The sequence below is a fragment of the Marmota marmota genome, unplaced genomic scaffold, assembly GCF_001458135.2.
Source record: "Marmota marmota marmota unplaced genomic scaffold, marMar, whole genome shotgun sequence".
Taxonomy (NCBI): domain Eukaryota; kingdom Metazoa; phylum Chordata; class Mammalia; order Rodentia; family Sciuridae; genus Marmota; species Marmota marmota.
In genome coordinates this window covers 8,630,495-8,652,535 of record NW_026000130.1, presented here as the reverse complement: position 1 = coordinate 8,652,535, position 22,041 = coordinate 8,630,495, and the positions used below count along the sequence as shown (strand labels likewise).

Sequence of the window (22,041 nt, the reverse complement as noted above, 5' to 3'; positions counted from 1 at the left end):
TAGAAAGCTTTACACTCTGGGCAATTTTAAATAAGCAGTTTATCCTGGAACAGATGAGATGCTTTCTTCCTTAATAGTTTGCTTTATTCACCTATGTAGGCCTGATATAAATGTGTGTTTCTGTGACTTGAAGCTTCTGGGTCATCCTACTAAGTCCCCACCCCTTGTTCCCTGCCATGTGGAGGGTTCCTTCACCTCATGTTTTGTCCCCCTGACTTTGGGAATTCTGTTGTTCTCTCAGGCTGACCAGGCAGTGGCCCTAGTTCCTAAATAGTTTTCAAGACATCCTGAGACAGATTTTTTGCGTGTGTGTGCTTTCATATGTTATGTGGAATCATGTGGACCTTGAGTGTTCCTGGGTGACGGTTGCCTCTGAAGGAAACTGATGCTGTTGGCTACTCTGGGCTCCAGCCAGCAGCCTTCCTACCCACCCTGGTTGTGTAAGCACCGGAGAGGTCAGAACCATTCCATTTTGGTTTAGTGGCAGTCAGAATATAGGCTGTAGAAGTAGGTGCAGCTTTAGTTTCAGTCGATGAGGGCAGAGAGAGATAATGGAGAATCCCTGAGCTCAGTAGGGTTTGCTGCTTTCCACACTAACCTTTTACCAGAATGGTCACCAAGGTGGACTTCATGGGATTTCACTTTCTCTGGGGAATTTGGGAAGAACTTGGGAAAGGTAGAAGAGAAGGAACTAAAAGTCTGAGGAATAGGCTACTGGATGTCCTGAAATGAACACTCCTACCCTATGCTATGCTCATCAGAACCTTGACCTAGTGACACATGGCTCTATGGGTGTTCTGGACTCATATAGAAAGGCTCAGGAGGAATCTTAGGACTACCAGGTGTCAGAGAAATTCTCCCCCATGTGCTGGGGCTAGCTAGACCAGTCGGTCTTGGGCAGCCTCAGTTCTTTCACCTAGGAAATGGAGATCTTCTTCATCAGAGTGATCTGAAAATGGAGGTGTTATGAATTCTCAGGACTATTCTAGCTAGATCTTTCATGGTTTCTTGGTGTCCTCTTACAGTTTGTGCCTCAGGGCCTGAGAAGGAAGGAAAAGCAGAGTAGGCCCAAGGTACCTGAGACTTGGACATTCCCAAAGGCCACAGGTGAACCTCCAAGTGGTGCCCTTTGCCCCCAGACCTCTTGAGTGTTCAGTCTGTCAGGAACAGACACCTCCTCATGCGGTTGCCAAAACCAGTGGCTTCTTGGGGTTGACTCTCTGAGATCTGTTTGCCTTGTTTCTAGGCAGGGTCAGTTCGGTTTTAGCAAATAACCTCTGGTCAAATGCCTACAAAGCTGACTTATCCCTGAAAATATGTGTTTATATAAAGTTTGTTTACTTTGTTTTTCTGCTTGTGTTTTTTTTTATATAGAAAACAAGAAATCTCAAGCTTCTGTCAGTGGTAAGAGTTTTTTCTTTTAAAATAAAGTCTTTCCCAACCTAAGATTTGGGGTGGCAGGAATAAGATGGTACATGCTTTGTGTGCATTTTCTGAGGAGAATGTTCAAAAGATCTCTAGCAGAGGGGAGGCTGAGTAGTCATGACCCAACCTCTCCTTCACTTTTCATTTTCTTGCAAACTGAAATCAGATGATGCCTCTCTGTCCAGGTTCATCCACCAAAAAGATTATAAAAACTCACAAAGCTCTTACTGTCTAAAGATACTGAGCTCCCTAAGAGAAAACTATAATCTGTAGTAGTATGTTATAGATAATAGCTGTAAATTCATTTCCCTTAAGTTATATAAGATTTCTTTACAAGTTCAGAAATGTTTCTATTTTAATTTCAGGGGAATTTTGGCAGTTTAGCTGTGGTCTCTGCTGACTGAGCTGCCAGTGAAGGGATTGAGCAAATTCTTGCTGATCTCTAGCCTGTCAGAAAGGATATGGATTGAATCACCCTAGACAGCAGAGCTAAAATTGCCAGGTGCCCTACCTCTCTGGGCCCTGCCTCAACCAGGACAGTGATTCTCAGACAGATGGAGCCAGTTGGGATCAAGTACATGTGGCCTGGACTCTGGCTTTGATGTGTGGAGTCTTTAGGCACTACCCATTTCTATGGCAGGGTGACCCAGGCAGGTCATATCTGTCTGCAGTAACCTTTTGTCATGAGTCCACACTGTTGTAATGATGGGTCAGCCTTCTTGTCTTTGATTGTGGCATTGCTCACTGAGCTGTCCTGTTCTGAGAGCTCTGCCCCTCAGCTCTCTGTGGAGCCCTCCTACACCTCGTAGTCTGCTCTGGTGTGCTGTTCTTGCCACGGGACTGGCCTGGGGCAGTGTCCTGCAGAGACTTGGCAGCAGAGGTTGGGCACTGATGTGTCGGTGTACTTGTACCCTCGCTGGGGAGTGTCTGTCTAGCCCCTTCTACTTTTCTGATCTAGCCATCCTATTCCCACCTGCTAAGGAGTAAGTCCCCTCAGATTTTGTTGTCTCTGGAAGTCCCTCCTGGTTGTCATCTCTGCCCTCAAGGCCTCAGCCTGTTTTCACATTAGCTGCAGGCATCAGAGTGGTCCCTTTTTTTTTTTTTTTTTTTTTAGGTGTAGATGGACACAACACAATACCTTTATTTTTATGTGGTTCTGAGGATCAAACCCAGGCCCCGCCCATACTAGGCAAGCGCTCTACCACTGAGCCACAATCCCAGCCCCCAGAGTAGACCCTGGGACCCTGGCATAGGAGTGAGGGGCATGCTTCCTGCTTTCAAGGGGCTCTCATTCCAGCAGTAGTGACTGATACACCCAGAGTTCTTGGCATTTGGGAGGCTCCGGGACCTTGGCTTTCACCATTTGAGGCTTTGTGGGGCTAAAGCATATATATAGATGGGAGGAGGTCTGTGCCTCTTGAGCCTGCCCAATTCAGGGGCACTTTCCTGAGTTGCTGCTGCCTTGTGTTCCCATAGACCCTATGAATGCCCTGCAGAGCCTGACTGGAGGACCTGGTACAGGAGCAGCCGGAATCAGCATGCCTCCTCGGGGCCCAGGACAGTCCCTGGGTGGGATGAGTAGCCTTGGTGCCATGGGGCAGTCAATGGCACTCTCGGGGCAGCCGCCACCTGGGACCTCAGGGATGGCCCCTCATGGAATGGCTGTGGTGTCTACAGCACCTCCTCAGAGTGAGTACCATACTTCCTAGAGAATTTGCAACTTTCTTTGCAGATAACACTGCATTTTACTCCTTTGCTTGTGATGATATTAAGAAAAGGATAGAGAAGTCACAAACAACTTGGTCCTTTTGTCTATATTGGGTATGGAGAGAAAAGCTCCAAGCCCTTTTTGAGCTACCAGAAGGGTTAAGTGATATTAGGTCCTTCTCCTAACCCTGGACAGGAGGAAGGATACTTGTAGGAGGTTGGGGAGGGCCTGGGACAACATCCAAAGAGTTGTTTTGTCATTGAAATAGAAACGTATGTTTCAGGGGGTTCTCAGCTATGAAGCAGTGCCATGTCAGCACCCCACCATTCCCGGTGTGACAAGGGCTGTCTTTTCTAGTGCTGCTCTTGTACCTCAGTCAGTCCTGGCTGGTGGCTCACAGCCACATCTTCACTGGGCTCCCCTTCCTTGAAGAGGGTGCTTTGTCCTCTTTGCATCACTCTGTGGGATATGCCCCTGGTTCTTGTATGCAGCTGCTTTGGGGTGGGGAATCAGAGGACAAAGCACCTTTTCCTTCTGCTTTCCAGGATCCTTTTTGGTGTCCTTCTGATTCCCGTAGACTTTGATTCAGTACTTATAATGCACTGTGTCCACTGGAAAGTGCTTTAGTACTCCCCCCCGCCCTTTATGTAACTTTTTATTTTTGAAATAGTTTATCAGTCACAGGAAATTATAGACTAGCACAGAGAGTTCTCATGTGTCCTTCACTCAGTGTCTCCATTGATAATGTTTTTAAAATTTTTATTAGTTATTTTTGGATCTTTATTTATTTGTTTATATGTGGTGCTGAGAATCGAACCCAGTGCCTCACACATGCCAGACAAGCACTCTACCCCAGCCCAGTGATAATATCTTAATTAGTATATTATCCAAAGTGAGAAATAGCACAGGGCTAGAAATAGTACAAGTCGAGATTTTCATTCAGACTTTACCAGGTTTTTTTGTTTGTTTGTTTTCCAGTTCATTTTTAAAATTTTATTATTTTTTTATTTATATATAACAGCAGAATGCATTACAATTCTTTTTTTTATTTTTATTTTTTTAGTCATACATGACAGCAGAATGTATTTTGACATATAATACATACATGGAATGTACATACATCAATCATTGTCTATTCTATTCTGCTGCCCTTCCTATCCTCCCTTCTCCTCCCCTCCTCTCCCATCTTTTCTCTCTATCCAATCTAATGTGACACACTTTTTTTTTTCTTTTTCTCATTACAACATCATATATGTATTCTGTATAACAATGAGGTTCTCCTTCCATCTTCCGTGCAACTCCCCTTCTCCCTCTTTTTCCCTCCCACCTTTCTTCCCTATTTAGTGGTAGTCTTCTTCTCATGCTCTTCCCCCCTATCCCATTTTGAGTCATCCCCCTTATATCAGAGAAGACATTCGGCATTTGTTTTTTAGGGATTGGCTAACTTCACTTAGCATAATACTCTAATGCCATCCATTTGCCTGCAAATGCCATGGTCTTGTTATTTTTTAGTGCTGAGTAATATTCCATTGTGTATAAATGCCACATTTTTTTGATCCATTCATCTATTGAAGGGCATCTAGATTGGTTCCACATTCTAGCTATTGTGAATTGTGCCGCTAGACTTCACCAGTTTTTATATGCATTCCTGGATGTGCATATAAGAGTATATATAGCTCTGTGAGATTTCTTCACATATGTAATCAAGCAGCCATCACTGTACACAGTATACAGAACTATTCCATCATCACCAACAAACAAACTCCTATATCATATCTGAGAAATTATATCCTCTCACACAGGGCATGATAGCTCACACCTATAATCCGAGTGCTCAGAAGGCTGAAGCAGGAGAATCAGATGTTCCAGGCTAGCCTGGGCAACCTAGCAAAACCCTGTTTCAAAGAGGACTAGGGATGTAACTCATTGATGAAGTTTGCCTTGTATTTTCAAGGCCCCAGGTTCAGTTCGCTATATTACTAAGAAAAAGAAAAAAAATTGCACCTTCCCTCTAATCCGTGACAACTACCTATCTTCCTTTCCTCTCTACACTATCACTTTTCAGTTGTAGAAACAGACTTACATGATACATGACTTTTTGAGATTAGCTCCTGTATTCCTCATGATGCCCTTAAAATCCAAGCTGTACCTATAGTTCATTCCTTTAGTTGCTGTGTAGAGTGCCATGGAATGGATGTTTCATAATTATCATCTAAACTTTAAAGGACATCTGGGTAGTTCCAGTTTTGAGCTATTATAAGTAAATATGCTGTGGACATCTGTATATAGGTTTTAGTGTTTGGGTATATTTTTGCCATGTATCTCTCACAGTAACCCTTTGAGGAGTGCAGAGCAGCTCTCCCTGCTTTGCCAGCGAGGCAGCTATAGCCAAGAACTGGAATGGAAACTTCTGATCACTCACATGCCTCTACCTGTGTCAGGTTTCCTTCTCAGATGCTGCAAGCATCCTCCGTCCTACCTTCCTTGTCACTCCCTCTCTTATCTTTATTCTCTCCTTCTTACTGATTTCTTGCCATCTAACTCTTGGTACATTCCAATCTCATCCTTAGGCAATCTCAGCTCTTCAGCACAATCTCCTGATTTCATGCACCTCATATACACATGGGGTGGGTTTAGGCAAGGATATACAGAAGTTCCAGCACCTTTTACAGTATGATCTGTGTACTGGTTGGATTCCTTTTTAGATTTCTGTTTTATAATAGGAAATGGTTTTTAAATATATGAGTTTGGAGTACTTACATGGTTTGCCTTATAATCCTAGTCTTTGTCTTGAACCAGTTATTTGTCAGAAATTCAGTGGTGAAGCTCTAGTATCCTGCCCACACCCTCCCTATTCTAACCTTGGCCCACATCCTGTTTTCAGCTTTCACAGGGCCTGGTCTACTGGGTGGCACTAATTGAAAGTTGATGTGTTTTCTTCTGCCGTCCTGTTACTGTTCCTGTCCCTCCCTGCTCTAGACTTCTTACCTCCTTGGCCTACCTGAAATAGGAGTGTTGCCCAACGGACATTTGATATCCCTTCCTGATGGCTTCTGCATACATCACTGCATGATTACTGTCTTTACCCAGTATCCCCAAGAAGTCAAAGTGTGGATTTTTCAGGGACTCCCAAAAGGTAGGACAGGGGACACTGTCATTGTCTCCAGGTGACCAAGGTTAGCAAGAAAATGCTGAGACTGCTAACTGTGCATATGGGTAGAGGCTGCAGTATAGGGTTGAAAGAAGGACTTTTTCCCCCCACTCTGTGTTTTTGCTCTGTAGCAAATTTTGTACCATGTGAAAGTGACTTTAAAAAGAGAGAGAGAGAGATTGTATGTCCACTTAAAACTAAAAAAATTTAAAAAATAATAATAATTTCTAGCTGGGCATAGTGGCACATGCCTGTAATCCCAGCAGCTCAGGAGGCTGAGGCAGGAAAATTATGAGTTCAAAGCCAGCGAGGCTCTAAGCAACTCAGTGAGACACTCTCTCTAAATAAAATATAAAAAAGGGCTGGGGATGTGGCTCAGTGGTAGAGCCCCCTGGGTTCATTTCCCAGCACTTCAAATAACAAAGCAAAAATAACTTCTACTTCTGGCTGTGTGACAGACTGGGTATTGAAGACCCCTTCTCCTGAATACCTAGATCCTGATTAGGCTATACTTTGGAAGGCTAAATGTCGCTCACTGCTAGATGGGGAAAGCAAGTCTAGAATTCCTCTCTCCAGCTAGGATTTGTTCTGGGGCCTGTGGTACCCCCCAGCTGCCCCAGAATCATCTTAGATTGCAGGAAAACACCTCCAGTTTAAGCCTGTGAGAATTGCACAGATTAAGGTAATGTAGTGAGCACATAATCAAAAATGACCAGGTAGGAGAGGAAGCAGAGACACCATAAGGGAGAACAAAGATAGTAAACAGATGTATAAGCTCTCAGAATCCACACCAGAAAATCATTACATATGTACTGTCCACTCCACATGAATAAAGAAATAATGTGGACATGGTAGTGAAAGTCTATAATTCCATCAATTTGGGAGGCTGAGACAAAAGAATCTCAAGTTGAGGCCAGCCTCAGCAATTTAGTAGAGCCCTAAGCAACTTAGATTCTGTCTCAAAATTTAAAATAAGGGCTGGGGACAGCAGAATAAAATAGACATTATTATTGCTGTGGGTATATACATGACTGCATGACCAATGTGATTCTGCAACCTGTACATTCAGAAAAATGAGAAATTGTATCCCATCTGATTCAAATGTAGGATATGTCAAGATCATTGTACTGTCATGTGTAACTAATTAAAACAAATTAAAAAAAAAAAACACTAAAAAAAAAAAATCCCTAATAGCACTACAAAGGCCATCAGTTAGCTATTGCTGTGTTAAAAAAAAAAAAAAAGCACCCCAAACTTTGTGTACCAATCATTTATTTGGAGTTCTTCAAGTTTACTAATGGACTCTGGTTTTGAATGGGACCTTTGATGCATTTATGCTCAATAGTAAAAAAAAAAAAAAAAGAAGGGCTGGGGATGTAGCTCAGTGGTACACTGCCCTGGGCTAAATCCCCAGTACTGAGGAAAAGAAAAGAAATAAAAGATAGGATGGCAATTGAAAATGCCCTATCAGGAGTGACAAAGGAGATCTGAAAAGAACCCAGTGGAACTTGTAGAAATGAGAAATACAACATTGAAAGAAGAATGTATGGATAAGTGAACAGCAGATTCAATGGAACTGAAGAAAGAATTTGTAAACTAGAAGCTAGATCTGAAGAAATTACCTAGAATGAAGCACAGAGAAGAGGATGAGGAAAATACCAAAGCAAGGGCAAGAAATGTGGAAGATAGGGGCTGAGGATGTGGCTCAGTGATTGAGTGCTTGCCTAGCATGCATGAGGCACTGTGTTCGATCCCCGGCACCACATAAAATAAATAAAATAAAGATATTGTGTTCAAATAAAAATATATTTTAAAAAATGTGGAAGATAAGAGCAGAAATATCTAGGCTGAGGTTGTGGCTCAGTGGCAGAGCACCCACCTAGCACGTTCCAGGACCTGAGTTCATTCCTCAGCACCACATGAAGAAATAAATAAAGTGAAGGTATTGCGTCCAACTGCAACTAAAAAATAAAAAAAAAAAAATTGAAAAAGAGCAAAAATATAACCAGATTCTAATCGAAGCCCTAGAGCACAAAATGGAGAGAACAGAAGAAAATAGTTCATGAAGAGGTAACAAAAAGCCAGCTGACCCAAGTGAACTAACTAGGTCACCTGTGTCTTAACCTGTTGTTGCAAAAATGCAAACATCAAAGCCAGGAGAGTATCTTAGAAACAGCTAGTTCTGGTTAAAGTGAACTCCAGCAGTAGTATAAAAGGTGGTAAAATGTTAAGGCATTGGGAACAGAGCTGTCAACCATTGTATGCCCGCAAATCTCATAAAAGGCGAGGGGAGACAAGATATTTTTAGATTAACAACATCTAGGACCTTCACCAAAAGGCTTTTTAAAAGGCATAGTCTTTTATTTGCTCATCATTTCCTCTTCCCCCTCAAACCATCTTTTTGAGATATAAGGGTACCGTGGGAAAAGAGATATTAAACATGAGGGGTAGTAAATGTGTGTAAATCTAAGCCACTGATTCTCAGCTGGGGCAATTGTGTACCACAGAGACATCTGACAATGCCTGGAGATCATTTTGGATGTCACAACTGTAGGGGTGCCACTGGCACATAGTGGGTAGAGACCAGAGATACTGCTAAAGCGTCTTACATAGAATGGTACCCCACAAAATAAAATTTAATTATCTGGGCCAAAATGTCAATAATGCGCAAAGCTAATTTCTACACAGCCTTGCTGCACTCCAAGCCTAATTTAAAAATGGGTGGATGTGTGGCTCGGTGGTTACATGCCCCTGGGTTCAATCTCTAGTACCCCAAGATATAAAAAATAGTAAATTGGGGAAAGAGGTTAAAGTATTGGTAAGCTCTCCTTCCTTCCTTCCTTCCTTCCTTCCTTCCTTCCTTCCTTCCTCTCTTTCTTTTTCTTTCTTTTTCTTTCTTTTTTTTATGGTACCAGGGCACTTAGCCACATCCTCACTCCACCACCACCCCACTTTTGGAGACCCCGTCTAGCTAAGTTGCTTAAAGCCTGGCTTAGTTGCTGGGGATTTAGCCCGGGGCACTGTATCACTGAGCTACTGATCCCAGCCCTTCTTATTTTTAATTTTGAGACAGAATCTAAGTTGCTTAGGGCTCCACTAAATTGCTGAGGCTAGCCTCAACTTGAGATTCTCTTGTCTCAGCCTCCCAAACTTGTAATCCTCCTGGCCCCAAATTTGTTATCCTCCTGCCTCAGTCTCTTGAATTGCTCGGATGACTACAGGAATGTACTGTACCACCACACCCCGAAAACTCTATACTTTTAAATTATATATACATTATAAAATTGAAAAATAATTGCTAAAAGAAAAGAAATAATTTGTAAATTTTTAAACAATAGAAAAAAAATGGAATAATGAAAAAAGTGACAAACAATCTAAACAGCACACAAAGTCCAAGCCAGTCATTCAAAGAAAATACAATCTAAAATAAAAAAGCCATTGCAGTGGTGCACTCCTGTAACCCCAGCGACTCAGGAGGCTGAAGCAAGAGGATTGTAAATTCAAAGCCAACCTGAAAACCTAGCAAGGCCCTAAGGGACTTAGCCAGACCCTGTCTCAAAAAAGGGGGTTTTGGTGATTAGGGATGTGGCTCATTGGTTAAGCACCCTTGGGTTCAGTTCCTGAAAAGGAAAAGATGAGAAGAGACAAATAGAAATGTGTTTAAAAATGTGAGTATATCAGGGCTGGGGTTGTGGCTCTGCGGTAGCTCATTTGCCTGGCATGTATGAGGCACTGGGCTCGATTTTCAGCACCGCATGTAAATGAATAAAATAAAGGTCTGTCAACAACTTAAAAAAATATTTTTTAAAAATGTAAGTAATCATAATAAATGTGAATGATCTAAGTTTTTCCTGCTAAAAGACGAAAAACCTGAAATTGAGTAGAACTGTAAGGAAATAGTACAACTGTGTTATCCTTCAGGAAACACAGTGTTACAGAAAGATACAAAAATGAACAGATTTATTGGACAAGTACCTCAGTTACTTCTTTTGTTATTGTTAGTTAAGCAGACAAAAATTGAAATGTTCAGAGAAGCAGCGAGCAATGTAATGAGCAACTTAAGCTAAGCACAGCATGGAGCAAATATGTTTACAAAAATTAACCATAAAGCAAGCCTCAAAAATTTAAAGGACTATTATCATTCTCATGTTTTCTGAATTCTAAACAGAGTTACAAGTCTGTATCTAAAACGTAAATATAATACTTGTTACACCTACCAGGAATGGCTAAAATAAATCATATGACAATATCAAGTGCTGATGATGGTGAAACTGAAACACTCATATATTGCAGATGGTAAAATTCAGTACAGCTTCTTTAAAAAGGAAACATGTACTTCAGCCATAACATTCCTGGGCATTTATTGCATAGAAATTGAAGCTTCCCATAAAAACTCATGCAGAAGCAGGAAGTGGTGGCTCATACCTGCATTCCCAGCAGCTCAGGAACTGAGGCAGAAGGATCGCAAGTTCAAAGCCAGCCTCAGCAGAAGCCAGGCACTAAGCAACTCAGTGAGACTCTAAATAAAATATGAAATAGGCTGGGGATGTGGTTCAGTGGTCAAGTGCCCCTGAGTTCAATCCCCGGTACCCATAAAAACAAAAACAGAAAGACTCAGCACAAGTGCTTATAGTTTGTTTTGTAGCACTAGGAATTGAACCCAGGGATACTCCAACACTGAGCTCCATTCACCAGCCCCTCTTTATTTTGAGATAGGTCTTGCTGAGATGCTTAAGCTGGCCTCAAACTTGCAATCCCACTGTCTCAGACTTTCAAGTTATGGTATTACAGATTGTGTACCACTGCACCTGGCTTATAGTTTTATTTGTAATATACTGAATCTGCAGTCATCTCAGATGCCCTGAGTAGTCAATATACCATGGAATAATACTTGGCAGGAGGAGCTATTGGTATCACTAGACAGTGGAGATCTTCAGAGAATTATGTGGAAGAAAAAAAAAAAAGGCCAACCCAAAAGAGTTCATACTGTGTCATTTTCTTAGTATGTAACATTTTAAAACTATTTTATATAATTTTGAAGTGACAAAATTTTGGAAAAAGAGGGCGCCTTAGTAATTGTTGGATCTTGAGGATTTAGTTTTTAGTTTTCGGCAGACACAATATCTTTGTATGTGGTGCTAAGGATCGAACCCAGGCCGCATGCATGCCAGGTGAGCGCCCTACCGCTTGAGCCACATTCCCAGCCCCTTTAGCACACATTCTGATTGTGATGTTACAATTTTACAAAATGTTACCATTGGGGAAACTGGTCCAAGCACACAAAAGATCTCTCAGTTCATTCCTTCACTTTTTTTTTTTAACAGCTTGATCGATTCTTATAATTCGTCCATTAAAAATGCACCAGTTGGGGCTGGAGTTGTGGCTCAGTGGTAGCATGCTTGCCTGGCATGCATGAGACAGTGGGTTCAATTCTCAGCACCACATACAAATAAATAAAGTCCATCAACAACTTTAAAATATTTTTTTAAAAAACGCACCAGTCAGTGGTTTTTTGTTACAGTCACAGTTACACAGACATCACCACAATCAATTTTAGAACATTTTCATCACCTCAAAAGAAACCTTGCTGTGGAAAATCTTGTGACTGTTATATCAGTATTGTTAACAGTAGCCCCAAAATGGAAACAAGCCATATGTTCATTAGCTGATGACTGTTGAACAAAATATGGTAAATCCTTATAATGGAATGTTATTTGGCAATAAAATATCAGTAAAGCTGATAATAATCTACAACTTTTTTTGGTCCTTTTTTTTTTCCTTTGGTACCAGGAATTGAACTTAATCACTGAGCCACATCTCCAAACCGCCCCACACACACACCATTTTTTGGGGGGGGTGGGGGGAAACAGAGTCTCACTAAGTTGCTCAGAGCCTCACCAAGTTGCTGAGGCTGGCTTTGAACTTGTGATTCTTCTGCTTCAGCCCAACTTGATGGGATTACAGTTGTGCGGTACTGCACCCAGCTTGTTTGATGCCATTCATTTGAAATGTCCACAATAGGCAAATCCACAAAGATAGAAGATTAGCATTTGCTAATGCTGATGACCAGAGACTGCCTTTTGTCCATCCAAAAGACTTAGTTGGATCTGGGGTTGTGCCTCAGTAGTAGAGCACTTGCCTTGCACGTATGAAGTAGTGGGTTTGATCCTTAGACTTAGTTGGCTCTTGTTTCCTCTTCCATGGTACTAGGAATTGAATCCATTCTACCACTGAGCTACATCTGCAGCCCCCCAACTTCTTGGTTTTTGTTACCAGGAATTGAACTCAGGGACACTCAACCCATTCCCAGCCCTATTTTGTATTTTATTTAGAGACAAGGTCTCACTGAGTTGCTTAGCGCCTCACTAAACCCTTTGAACTCACAATCCTCCTGCCTCAGCCTCCCAAGCCACTAGGATTACAGGCGTGCACCGCCATGCCCAGCTTCCCAGTCCCTTTTTTTAATATATATATATATTTTAATATATATTTTTTAGTTGTAGATGGGCACAATACCTCTATTTTATTTATTTATGTATTATGTGGTGCTGAAGATTGAATCCGGTGCCTAACACGTGCAATCCTAACACTCTGCCACTGAGCCACAATCCCAGCCCTATTTTATTCTTTTTTATGTGGTGCTGAGGACCAACCCAGTGCCTCACACATGCTAGGTGAGTGTTCTACCACTGAGCTACTACAACCCCAGCCCTTTTGTTTTTTGAGACAGGGTCTTGTTGTGTATCCCCAACTGGCCTTGAACTTGATCCTTCTGCCTTAGCCTCCTATATAGCTGGGATTACAGGCCTATGTCACTGGGCATTGGCCCTTTTCTCTTTGATTGTTATAGAGTAATTCATGATAGTAAATTGACACAAATTCCACTTCCTGTCTGATCAGGAGTGTTCAGGTTCCAGCAGCAGCCTGGGCAGGAAGCTCTACCCAAATTCCCTTCCTGTGTGCAGAGCAGCTGTGTCAGTGGAGCCTTGGCTTGCTACTGCTTCCCTTACCGTGCAGCCTGGGGCAGCCATTGGGTTGACTTGGGCCTAAATCTGGGTCTCCTCTTCAGCTCAGCTCCAGCTCCAGCAGGTGGCACTGCAGCAGCAGCAGCAACAGCAGCAACAACAGCAATTCCAACAGCAGCAGGCTGCGCTACAGCAGCAGCAACAGCAACAGCAATTCCAAGCGCAGCAGAGTGCCATGCAGCAACAGTTCCAGGCAGTGGTACAGCAGCAGCAACAGCTCCAGCAGCAGCAGCAACAGCAGCAGCACCTGATTAAGTTGCACCATCAAAACCAGCAACAGGTACAGTGTTCCCCTATTCTCACATTGTAATTCCTTTTTTCAGTCCTTGAGCCTGGGACAGGTGTCAGCCACAGTGCTAGGTGCAGGAACCCAGAGACAGCAAAGGTCCTCTTGATAACCTTGCTACCTGCTCTGCTTCATGGACCAGAAATGTGTTGATTAGGCAAGAGAAATAATCTCTGGCTTAGTAGGAAAGTACTGTGATTACAGGAAGAGGCCTCTCAGGTTCCAGGTATCTTGCTGCAGGCCTACTATGTGCTGTGGGAACTGTAAGAGCGTTGCAAAAGATTTAATTGGAGTGAGAAGGGAGACTTGGGGGATGTTTGAATCATGCTGTGGACACATTTCTTTTTCCTTCCTTTCTTTTTTTTTTTTTTTTTGTGGTACTAGGAATGTAACCCAGGGCACTCTACCATTGAGTTACATGCCCAGCCCTTTTTTTATTTTTGTTTTGAGACAGGGTCTCACTAAATTGCTCAGGTTGACCTCAAACTTGGGATCCTCCTGCTTCAGCCTCCCAAGTTGCTGGTATTACAGATATGTGCCAATGTGCTTGGCCTGGACACTTTCTTTTGAGGACATAGGCACTTCCTCTTTTGTCTGTGTCTTGGTGTCTGAGCATAATATCTGTTCCTCCTAGAGATGGTGTTCTATAGGGCAGTGGAAATTTCATATTAAACACCCTGTTGATCAGAAGCTGTTTTGTTCTCCCATGGTTTGCAGTTGTTAAAATTTAGATGTTTCAGCATCTGTCCTCATGGCAGGTGTTGGCTAAGGGAGAGAAGCTCTAGGGGTGCCTCTAAACCTGCTGCCTACTCTCGATCTAGAAGACTCTTCTCTCAGAGCTGACAGTGACTCTTCTGCCCCATTAGTCTGCCCCATCCTGAAAAGCAGATATTGACTATCCTCATGAGGCTTGTGTATTGCTGATCACTATAGGGACAAAACAGCATCATTGGAGAGGCTGCAGATATCAGTTGCCCAATCTTTTAGGCCACCTGTGGGACTACATCTATTCTTTATTACCCTTTCTTAAACCTAGTTATTTCCCTTGGGCCATCCCAGGGTGGACCTTCTTCCAGTGTCCACATCTAGGGAGGTGCTACCTGTCTGGGTCTGACCATGGCACAGGCACACACTTGTCGTATTGTAAGTATCTGAAAGACTGCTGGCATTTGACCTTGGGTGCCCAGAGCCCTTTTATGGAACATGTTCCCCTCCCCAAGTAAGAGGTCAACTGGAAAGGCCACCTTAAAAATGCTGTGTTCATGCCCCCCCTGGGCTTCCTGGGGCCAAAGGTGGCACAGGGAAGAACTGGCCCTACAGAAGCTAATGGATAGTAACCAAGTGCTGCTTGTTCTGTCTCTAGATACAGCAGCAGCAGCAGCAGCTGCAGAGGATGGCACAGCTGCAATTACAACAGCAACAGCAGCAGCAACAGCAGCAGGCTTTGCAGGCCCAGCCACCAATACAGCAGCCACCAATGCAGCAGCCACAGCCTCCCCCCTCCCAGGCCCTGCCTCAGCAGCTGCCACAGATGCATCACGCACAGCACCACCAGCCACCGCCACAGGCTCAGCAGCCCTCAGTTGCACAGAATCAACCATCACAACTCACACCACAGTCACAGAACCAGCCTTTGGTGTCTCAGGCTCAAGCCCTCCCTGGACAGATGTTGTACCCTCAACAGCAGCTGAAATTTGTAAGTATCCAAGCCAAGCCCATGGTAGAGCACATGCACCCCTTATGGTGTCATATATGGCTAGTGGCTCTGTCAGCAGTGGTGTCAAGTTCCTTAGCTATAGATAATATGTCCTTTACATGCTAGGACTTGGGTAGCTCTTCCTCATGCTGGCACTCACATTTGACTCTAGTATAAATTGAAGGAATGTGTATACTGAGAGCTACTTTTACATGCTCCATGGGGGTGTCCCATCTTCTAAGACAATTTCAGTGGTGACTGGGAACTTCAAGGTAGTGGATGATTAGGTTGACAAGTAACCTCACCATGTGGGAGAATGTCCCACAGGATCCATCAGGTGTCCATGTGTTTTAATAACTGCTTGAAGTTATGTTCTGAGCTAAGATTTGTATGCATGTATGTATGCATGCACTCACATGTATACTGGGATTGGAAAATAGGGCATGCCAAGCACATGTTCTGCCATTGGTCCACACTCCCAGCCCTGAGCCAAGATCTTTTAGCCTTGTCATTACCATATTTTTGAGAAGAATATTCATGAAATATAATTATTTTCAGTCTCTTTGTACATCTCTATACAATGTAAATACAGTCCATGACACAGAGGACAGATTATCACTATCAAGACAGAGGTGGCCATGATGGGGACCATATTTTGGACATCTTCTCGGCTCCCTTGGTGTTTGTGGCCTTTTCTCTTTGTGATTCATTAAGTGGCATGGGGCCAGGGGCCTCACCTGAACTGAGTATCAGGGTGAAGAGGAGGTCCCACAGAGGCAGACTGGGAGGGTTTTGAGGAACAGTCACTCACCTGTCACATGAGGGACACCCCCCAATCCTGGCACCCCTACTGGGACCTGAACCTTTGTGTGGTGGGGTGTGTCCCCTGTTGGGATTGGGTCTTGCGGCTTGGAGACATCTAGGGAGGTGCTACCTGTCTGGGTCTGACCAAGGCCTACCTCATCCCTGTGGAGGTTTCTCTACACAGCGGTCCCTCAGTTGCCTGCTTTTCCTCTCTGCCTGTTGCCCATGCTTGTTTTTCTAGCTGAGCCTGATGCTGGCTGGCCAGACCTGGTTTCCTTCAAGGAGTATGGGTTCTATTTAGGGATCTCATGGACCATCAGCATGTTTGGCCAGAGAATAAGCAGGCTGGACACTGCTCAACTCCAGACATGGCTTTGCTTGCAGTCATGCCTTAACAGGTGTATGGAGGGTCCCAGTGGGAAGGCTGCACTGCTGTTCGCCTGGGAGATATGGGGCTCAGCTCCACCAACTCAGAACTTGGCTGGTATGGGATTTTTCTGATGACCTTATAGGATCAGAGATGGCTAGTAAGGTGACATCGTAGCCCATGAAGTCAAGAAAGTTCCATCCTTAATTCTGAAAGGTTCAGTTCTCAAAAGCTACCACAGAGATAGTGGTACTCTGCTCTATGCCCAAAGTTGCTCCAAAATACATTCTCCCTTCCTTCCTCAAGGTGCGAGCTCCGATGGTGGTCCAGCAACCGCAGGTGCAGCCGCAAGTGCAGGCCCAAGTGCAGCCCCAGGTACAGCAGCAGGCAGCTGTGCAGACAGCTCAGACTACCCAGATGGTGGCTCCTGGAGTCCAGGTGAGGGACTTTGGGAGTTAGGAGCTTCTTTAATCACTAGCACACAAAGCTGTACAAGGGTCCTGGTTGGCTTATTCGCCTAGTTGGTAAAGCATGAGGAATCCTCTCTCCTTTCCCCTCTATGAGATAACTTCAAGATCCTCAGGGTAGCCACCTCTGCTTGGTCATTACTGGGACCCAACCAACTGCCTAGAATAAACATCCTTCATCTTCTTGTCTTTCTACCAGACTGAGAAGGTACATTAGAGAGGAAAGCACCACAGTTTCATCCACATTTCATCTTCCATTTGAGCTTCCTGTATAGAACTGACTGCTAGATCTCTAAAAACTAGGAAGAGGATGGAAACAGTATTGGGCACCTGGCTCTAGAATCCATGCACCAGGCGTGTGCCACAGTAGCAGTATAGGAGAGGGCATCCTTGTCTTTGCTCTGCCTTCAGGGATTTGTTCACTACGTGGGCAGAAGTGTGCACCAATTCCTTGTTGCTGACTGGCACAATCCCATTCTCTGCATATCAGGTACCAGTGAGTGGAATGGTGGCATATAGGATGTTTTTTCTAACCTTGCCTAGTGTCTAGGGATTAGACATCCAGGGTCCCTAGGACTTGTCTCTGATACATGTGCCTCACCTTCATGCTGGTGATAATGTTAGGAGACGTCTAGTTGAATCCTGGATCCTTCCTGGGTCCACATGCTAGTCTTGACTCAGAGGGGTTTAGCTTTAGGAAAAAATCAGAACATATTGGTTGATGTAGTGAGGCTTTTGCTGGATGCTAGCCCACAGCTGGCACTCTTAGTGTATCTTGCTGCCCTCAGGAAACCGTCAGCTGTGTTCTTGCAGTGCTTACCTGTGAACCTATTGAGCTTGGTGGCCAGTTGCACAGAACTTGTGTGTCAGGCACTTCAGGATGTGGTATATCCTTTGTGTCAGACATCATTTCACTCTTGGGAGGAAGTAATAGCCCTTCTTGGTTCCCACTGCATTGCTCGAGTCCTGGGACCCTGCCTGAGACATGTACCAATGGAGACATTTGGCTACAGCTACGTACAACCTTCCTCTAAGTGACCTGGGCCCAGGGTGCCCATATCACCTGCCTGCTCAAACGCAGCCTTGTGAAATGCAACATAGACTTCACGATTGTAGCTAGAAAAGGCTGACCAGCCTGTGTGAGGTTGAAAGTCATCTTCACTACCACTGCTGTATGTCTTAAGTGTGTTCTCAGGCCTCCTGGGGAATTCTTCGTCTTGGTCTGCTGTACAAAGGAGTTGAGAGTGTGTTCAGAGTCAGCAGTAGTGGCACATGGTAACTACCCTGCCAGTGGAAGCCACTGCCCTTGCTGCTTTTTGACCTTGGAACCCACTTCATGGAAAACTCTGCACCTCTGGCCTAACTAGTATGAAAGGGAGAAGTTACCTTTGCATCCCATGTTTGGAAAACAAGCAGCCATGGAACGGGCAACATATGCAGCTGGTGTGCTGACTTTTTGATGGGCTGCTAGTTCAAGGGAATGTATATTCTGTCTCTTTGCTAGCGTTCATCAGCTGCCAGAAGCAGAATGCCAACTGTGTGTGCTCAGTACCCTGCACTGAGCTTCTGTGTAGGATGTGTAGCTCTTCTGCTAATTCCACACCCGCCTGCTTTTGGTGGAGGCCCTGTTCTAGCATGGACTCATGGCCAGCCATGGGCACAGTCACCTCTGGAGCACACAACCTGATTATTAATTTTCTCCCAGCCCATTGAAATACACACTGAGAGTCAGTGGCAGATGGAGCTAAGGTGAGGTTGGGCCCTGGCCAGTCTATTCACGTAGGTACTATGGAAAGCTTTCAGGATCTCTAGTAGCTAGGGAGGCTAGAAAGTAGTCACTATCTTGGTTTATTTCCAAGTGGGTTTTGTTTTCTGGAGATTGTGCCTTCAGTGTTTTCAGTACTGTGAGCCGCTTCCCCTACAATGCCCTGTGACTTTTGTTGTTGTATGGTGGAATTGCCAAGTGCTGGTGGCAGAGCTTCATAGGTTCTCAAAGCCCAGGAACAGAGAGTACCTGTCCATATTCTGCTTTTTTAGTGCTGATACAACATACAAAGATTTGGTCCTTCTCCTTCTACATATTTTCTTGCAGTCCTTAATCTTGTCATGTTGCATTTTCTCATGTAGGCTGGTTAGTCAAACTCATTAAGTTGTTCTGGTAACAGCAGGATCCTGGGATTATGCCTTGGTGGGACAAGCCCTCCTGAGGGGGCATTCTTGGATTCATAGCCTTCCTTTGGAAGCTGCGTTACCACAGAAGACAAAGAGAGACCACGGTATTCTGATCCCTAAAACTTTATATGTGATAACTATATCAGATAGAAAGTAGAGAGAAATGTAGAAGAAACAGTCTAGAGAGAAACAGTTTGGTGTCCCCTTTCTGGTTCTTTCACATTGTCCAAGTCTGGGGTTTTATGTCCATTATCTTCCATGTTAGTATAAAAGTGAAATGTTCTGTTGCATTTTAGTCAATTTTCTTTTACTATAGCAAAATATCTGAGATAATGTTAAAAAGGGTTTATTTGACTCAGAGTTTTGGAGGTTTTAGCCCATGTTGGCTTGGCCCAATTACTTTTGAACCTTTGGTGAGGCAGCACATTAGGGCAGGGAGTATGTTGTAGAGCAAGCTGCCACTGGATAGTGGTCTGGAAGCAAAAGAGAGGAAGAGATCAGTTTTCCACAGTCTCCCTGAAGGGCATACCCATATTTAGCCCTACATCTTAAAGCTTCCACTGCCTTCCAATAATGCCAAACTAGGAACCAAGCCTTTTAAATTTTTTTTTTTTTTTTTTTTTTTTTGCAGTGCTGGGAATGGATAGTCTTACAGATGTCAGGCAAACACTCCACCAGAGAGCTATGCCCTAGACCTGGAACCAGACTTCTAACACATGGGCCTGTGGGGGACATTCCAGACCCAAAGTATAGCATCCTGTAATTAGAAACCACTGGTCAGGCCTGGGATTGTGGCTCAGCGGTAGAGCGCTCGGTAGAGCGCTTGCCTAGTACAGGCGGGACCCGGATTCGATTCTTAGCACCACATAAAAATAAAGGCATTGTGTTAAAAAGGAAAAAAAAAGAAACCACTAGTCAGCATTATTTTGAGTGACTATACAATACTCTTCTGTCTCTTTCTATCCTTAGGTATTGTCTTATTATTGGATCTTTAGGTAATTTCCAGTTTTTTGCTATTACCAAGTGATCATTGGCTGAGTTCTAGATGGTTTCCTGCAGCTTTTCAAAAGTGAGTCAGTCACTTTGAGGGCCCTTGAATCTTATCAGCCAGTTGTCTAACTAGGAGCTCAAAGATGCAAACTGGAACTCCCTGGTATAGTCTCACAAATTTGACATCAGGATACAGTGACCAACAAAGTTTTTCAAATTTCTATGTGTGAGCTGCCTCAAGCTATAGAACAGACTGCCAGTTCCATGAAAGTGATAACAGGATGGGGGACCTTATGAATCCATTTTCCATGCCTCATCCTTTAAATCTGTTCTGGAAGCTGCAGAGAGGCCCCCTGTGGAGCCTGCACCCATTCTAGGTTAATGAGTATGATGATGGGTGGTCAGACTCTCCACTTGGGATGGATGCTCTAGGAGAATTGGGTTGGCCCTGTGCTATGTTCTCCTGGCTCTTTGGATCTCTCTTATCTGATATTCTTATAGGTGGGAGAGATGATGTCACCCTCAGGGGAATTTATTAGACACAATAGACTTCTCTTTCTTTCCTGTAAAATGATGACAGAATGTGATTCTACTTTCACATAATCCCTAAGCTTTTATCCTTTATTTTATTGGTACTAGGGATTGAACCCAGGGCACTTAACCACTGAGCCACATCCCCAGCCCTTTTTTTTATGTTTTTTATTTAGAGACAGCATCTCGTTGAGTTGCTAAGTACCTTGTTGCTAAGTGCCTATTGTTAATCTGCTGAGGCTGCCTTTGAACTCATAATCCTCCTGCCTCAGCCTCCCGAATTGCTGGGATTACGGCATGCACCACCATTCCTGGCTTTTTTTTAATTTTTTAATTTTTATTTTTTAGTTTTCAATGGATCTTTACCTTATTTATATGTGTTGCCTCACACATGATAGGCAAGTGCTCTCCCACTGAGCCACCACCCCAGCCCCCGGGCTAAGCTTTTATCTTTTAACCTTCCATTTTAGTACATGAAATTTAGCTACCTTATTGACTTGGGAGGCTGAAGCAGGAGAATCTTAAGCATGAGGTTAGCCCTGGCAACTTAGCAAGACCCTGTCTCAAAATTTAAAAACGAAACAAAATAGTATAATTTACAGGTTACAAAGAATTGTCATCACCATGGCACAGTGGTATATGCCTGTAATCCAGTGATTTGTGAGGCTAAGGTGGGAAGATCTCAAGTTCAAGGCCAGTGTGGGCAACTTAGACCCTGTCTTGAAATAAAAAATAAAAAGAGGGGCTGGGATTGTGGCTCAGCGGTAGAGCCCTCTCCTAGCGCGGGCGGGACATGGATTCGATCCTCAGCACCACTTAAAAATAAAGGCATTGTGTTGAAAATAAATAAATAAATAAAAAGAGCTGGGGATGTAGCTCGATGGCAGAATGCTTCTGGGTTTAATCCCAGTATCCCCGCCCAACCCCCCTCCCCCACACACACACACACACACACACACACATAAACACACACAAAAAAAAAGGGTAAGAAGGAAATTGTCATCAAAAACAGACATTTGTTATGGATGTGCATTAATGTAGCTGAATTAACAGCTACTCTTCCTTGACCAGCCCCAGAGGACTCTATCACACACACACACCCCAATCCCCACATAGTGAATCAGCTAGAGCTGTAGCAGGGATTCCTGGAATTCCTTGAAATTCCTTTCTGGGCAGCTATGTGTTGAGAAGTAATTGAAATGTTATCACTTGATATGAGTTATTGGTTAGTGACTGGCTCATCTCATCCAGTGAGCATTACTGGCATGTTTTCACTGGAATTTCTGGTTAAAAGAAAACCAATCAGCAGCAAAGTAGACTTGAGCTTTTCATTCCTTCTTTTTCTTTTGGTACGAGAGATTGAACCCAGGGCCTCACATGTGCTAGGCGAGCACTCTGCCATTGAGCCACAACCCCAGC

The 22,041-nt window shown here is 43.8% G+C and overlaps 1 protein-coding gene across 11 annotated transcripts in view; it reads left to right on the top strand.

Annotated features, from left to right (window-relative positions):
* The window catches only part of Med15 (mediator complex subunit 15), a 90,672-nt gene that overhangs the window by 54,320 nt on the left and 14,311 nt on the right, over positions 1 to 22,041 (top strand). For 8 of the 11 annotated variants that reach the window (XM_048785105.1, XM_048785107.1, XM_015500379.2 and 5 more), the window contains 5 exons: positions 1,375 to 1,404; positions 2,902 to 3,114; positions 13,354 to 13,589; positions 14,959 to 15,291; positions 16,769 to 16,900. In XM_048785105.1, coding sequence (XP_048641062.1) covers positions 1,375 to 1,404; positions 2,902 to 3,114; positions 13,354 to 13,589; positions 14,959 to 15,291; positions 16,769 to 16,900 — 944 coding nt within the window. The remainder of the gene's footprint in view (positions 1 to 1,374; positions 1,405 to 2,901; positions 3,115 to 13,353; positions 13,590 to 14,958; positions 15,292 to 16,768; positions 16,901 to 22,041) is intronic. The other 3 variants (XM_048785108.1, XM_048785102.1, XM_015500381.2) reach the window with 2 other exon arrangements.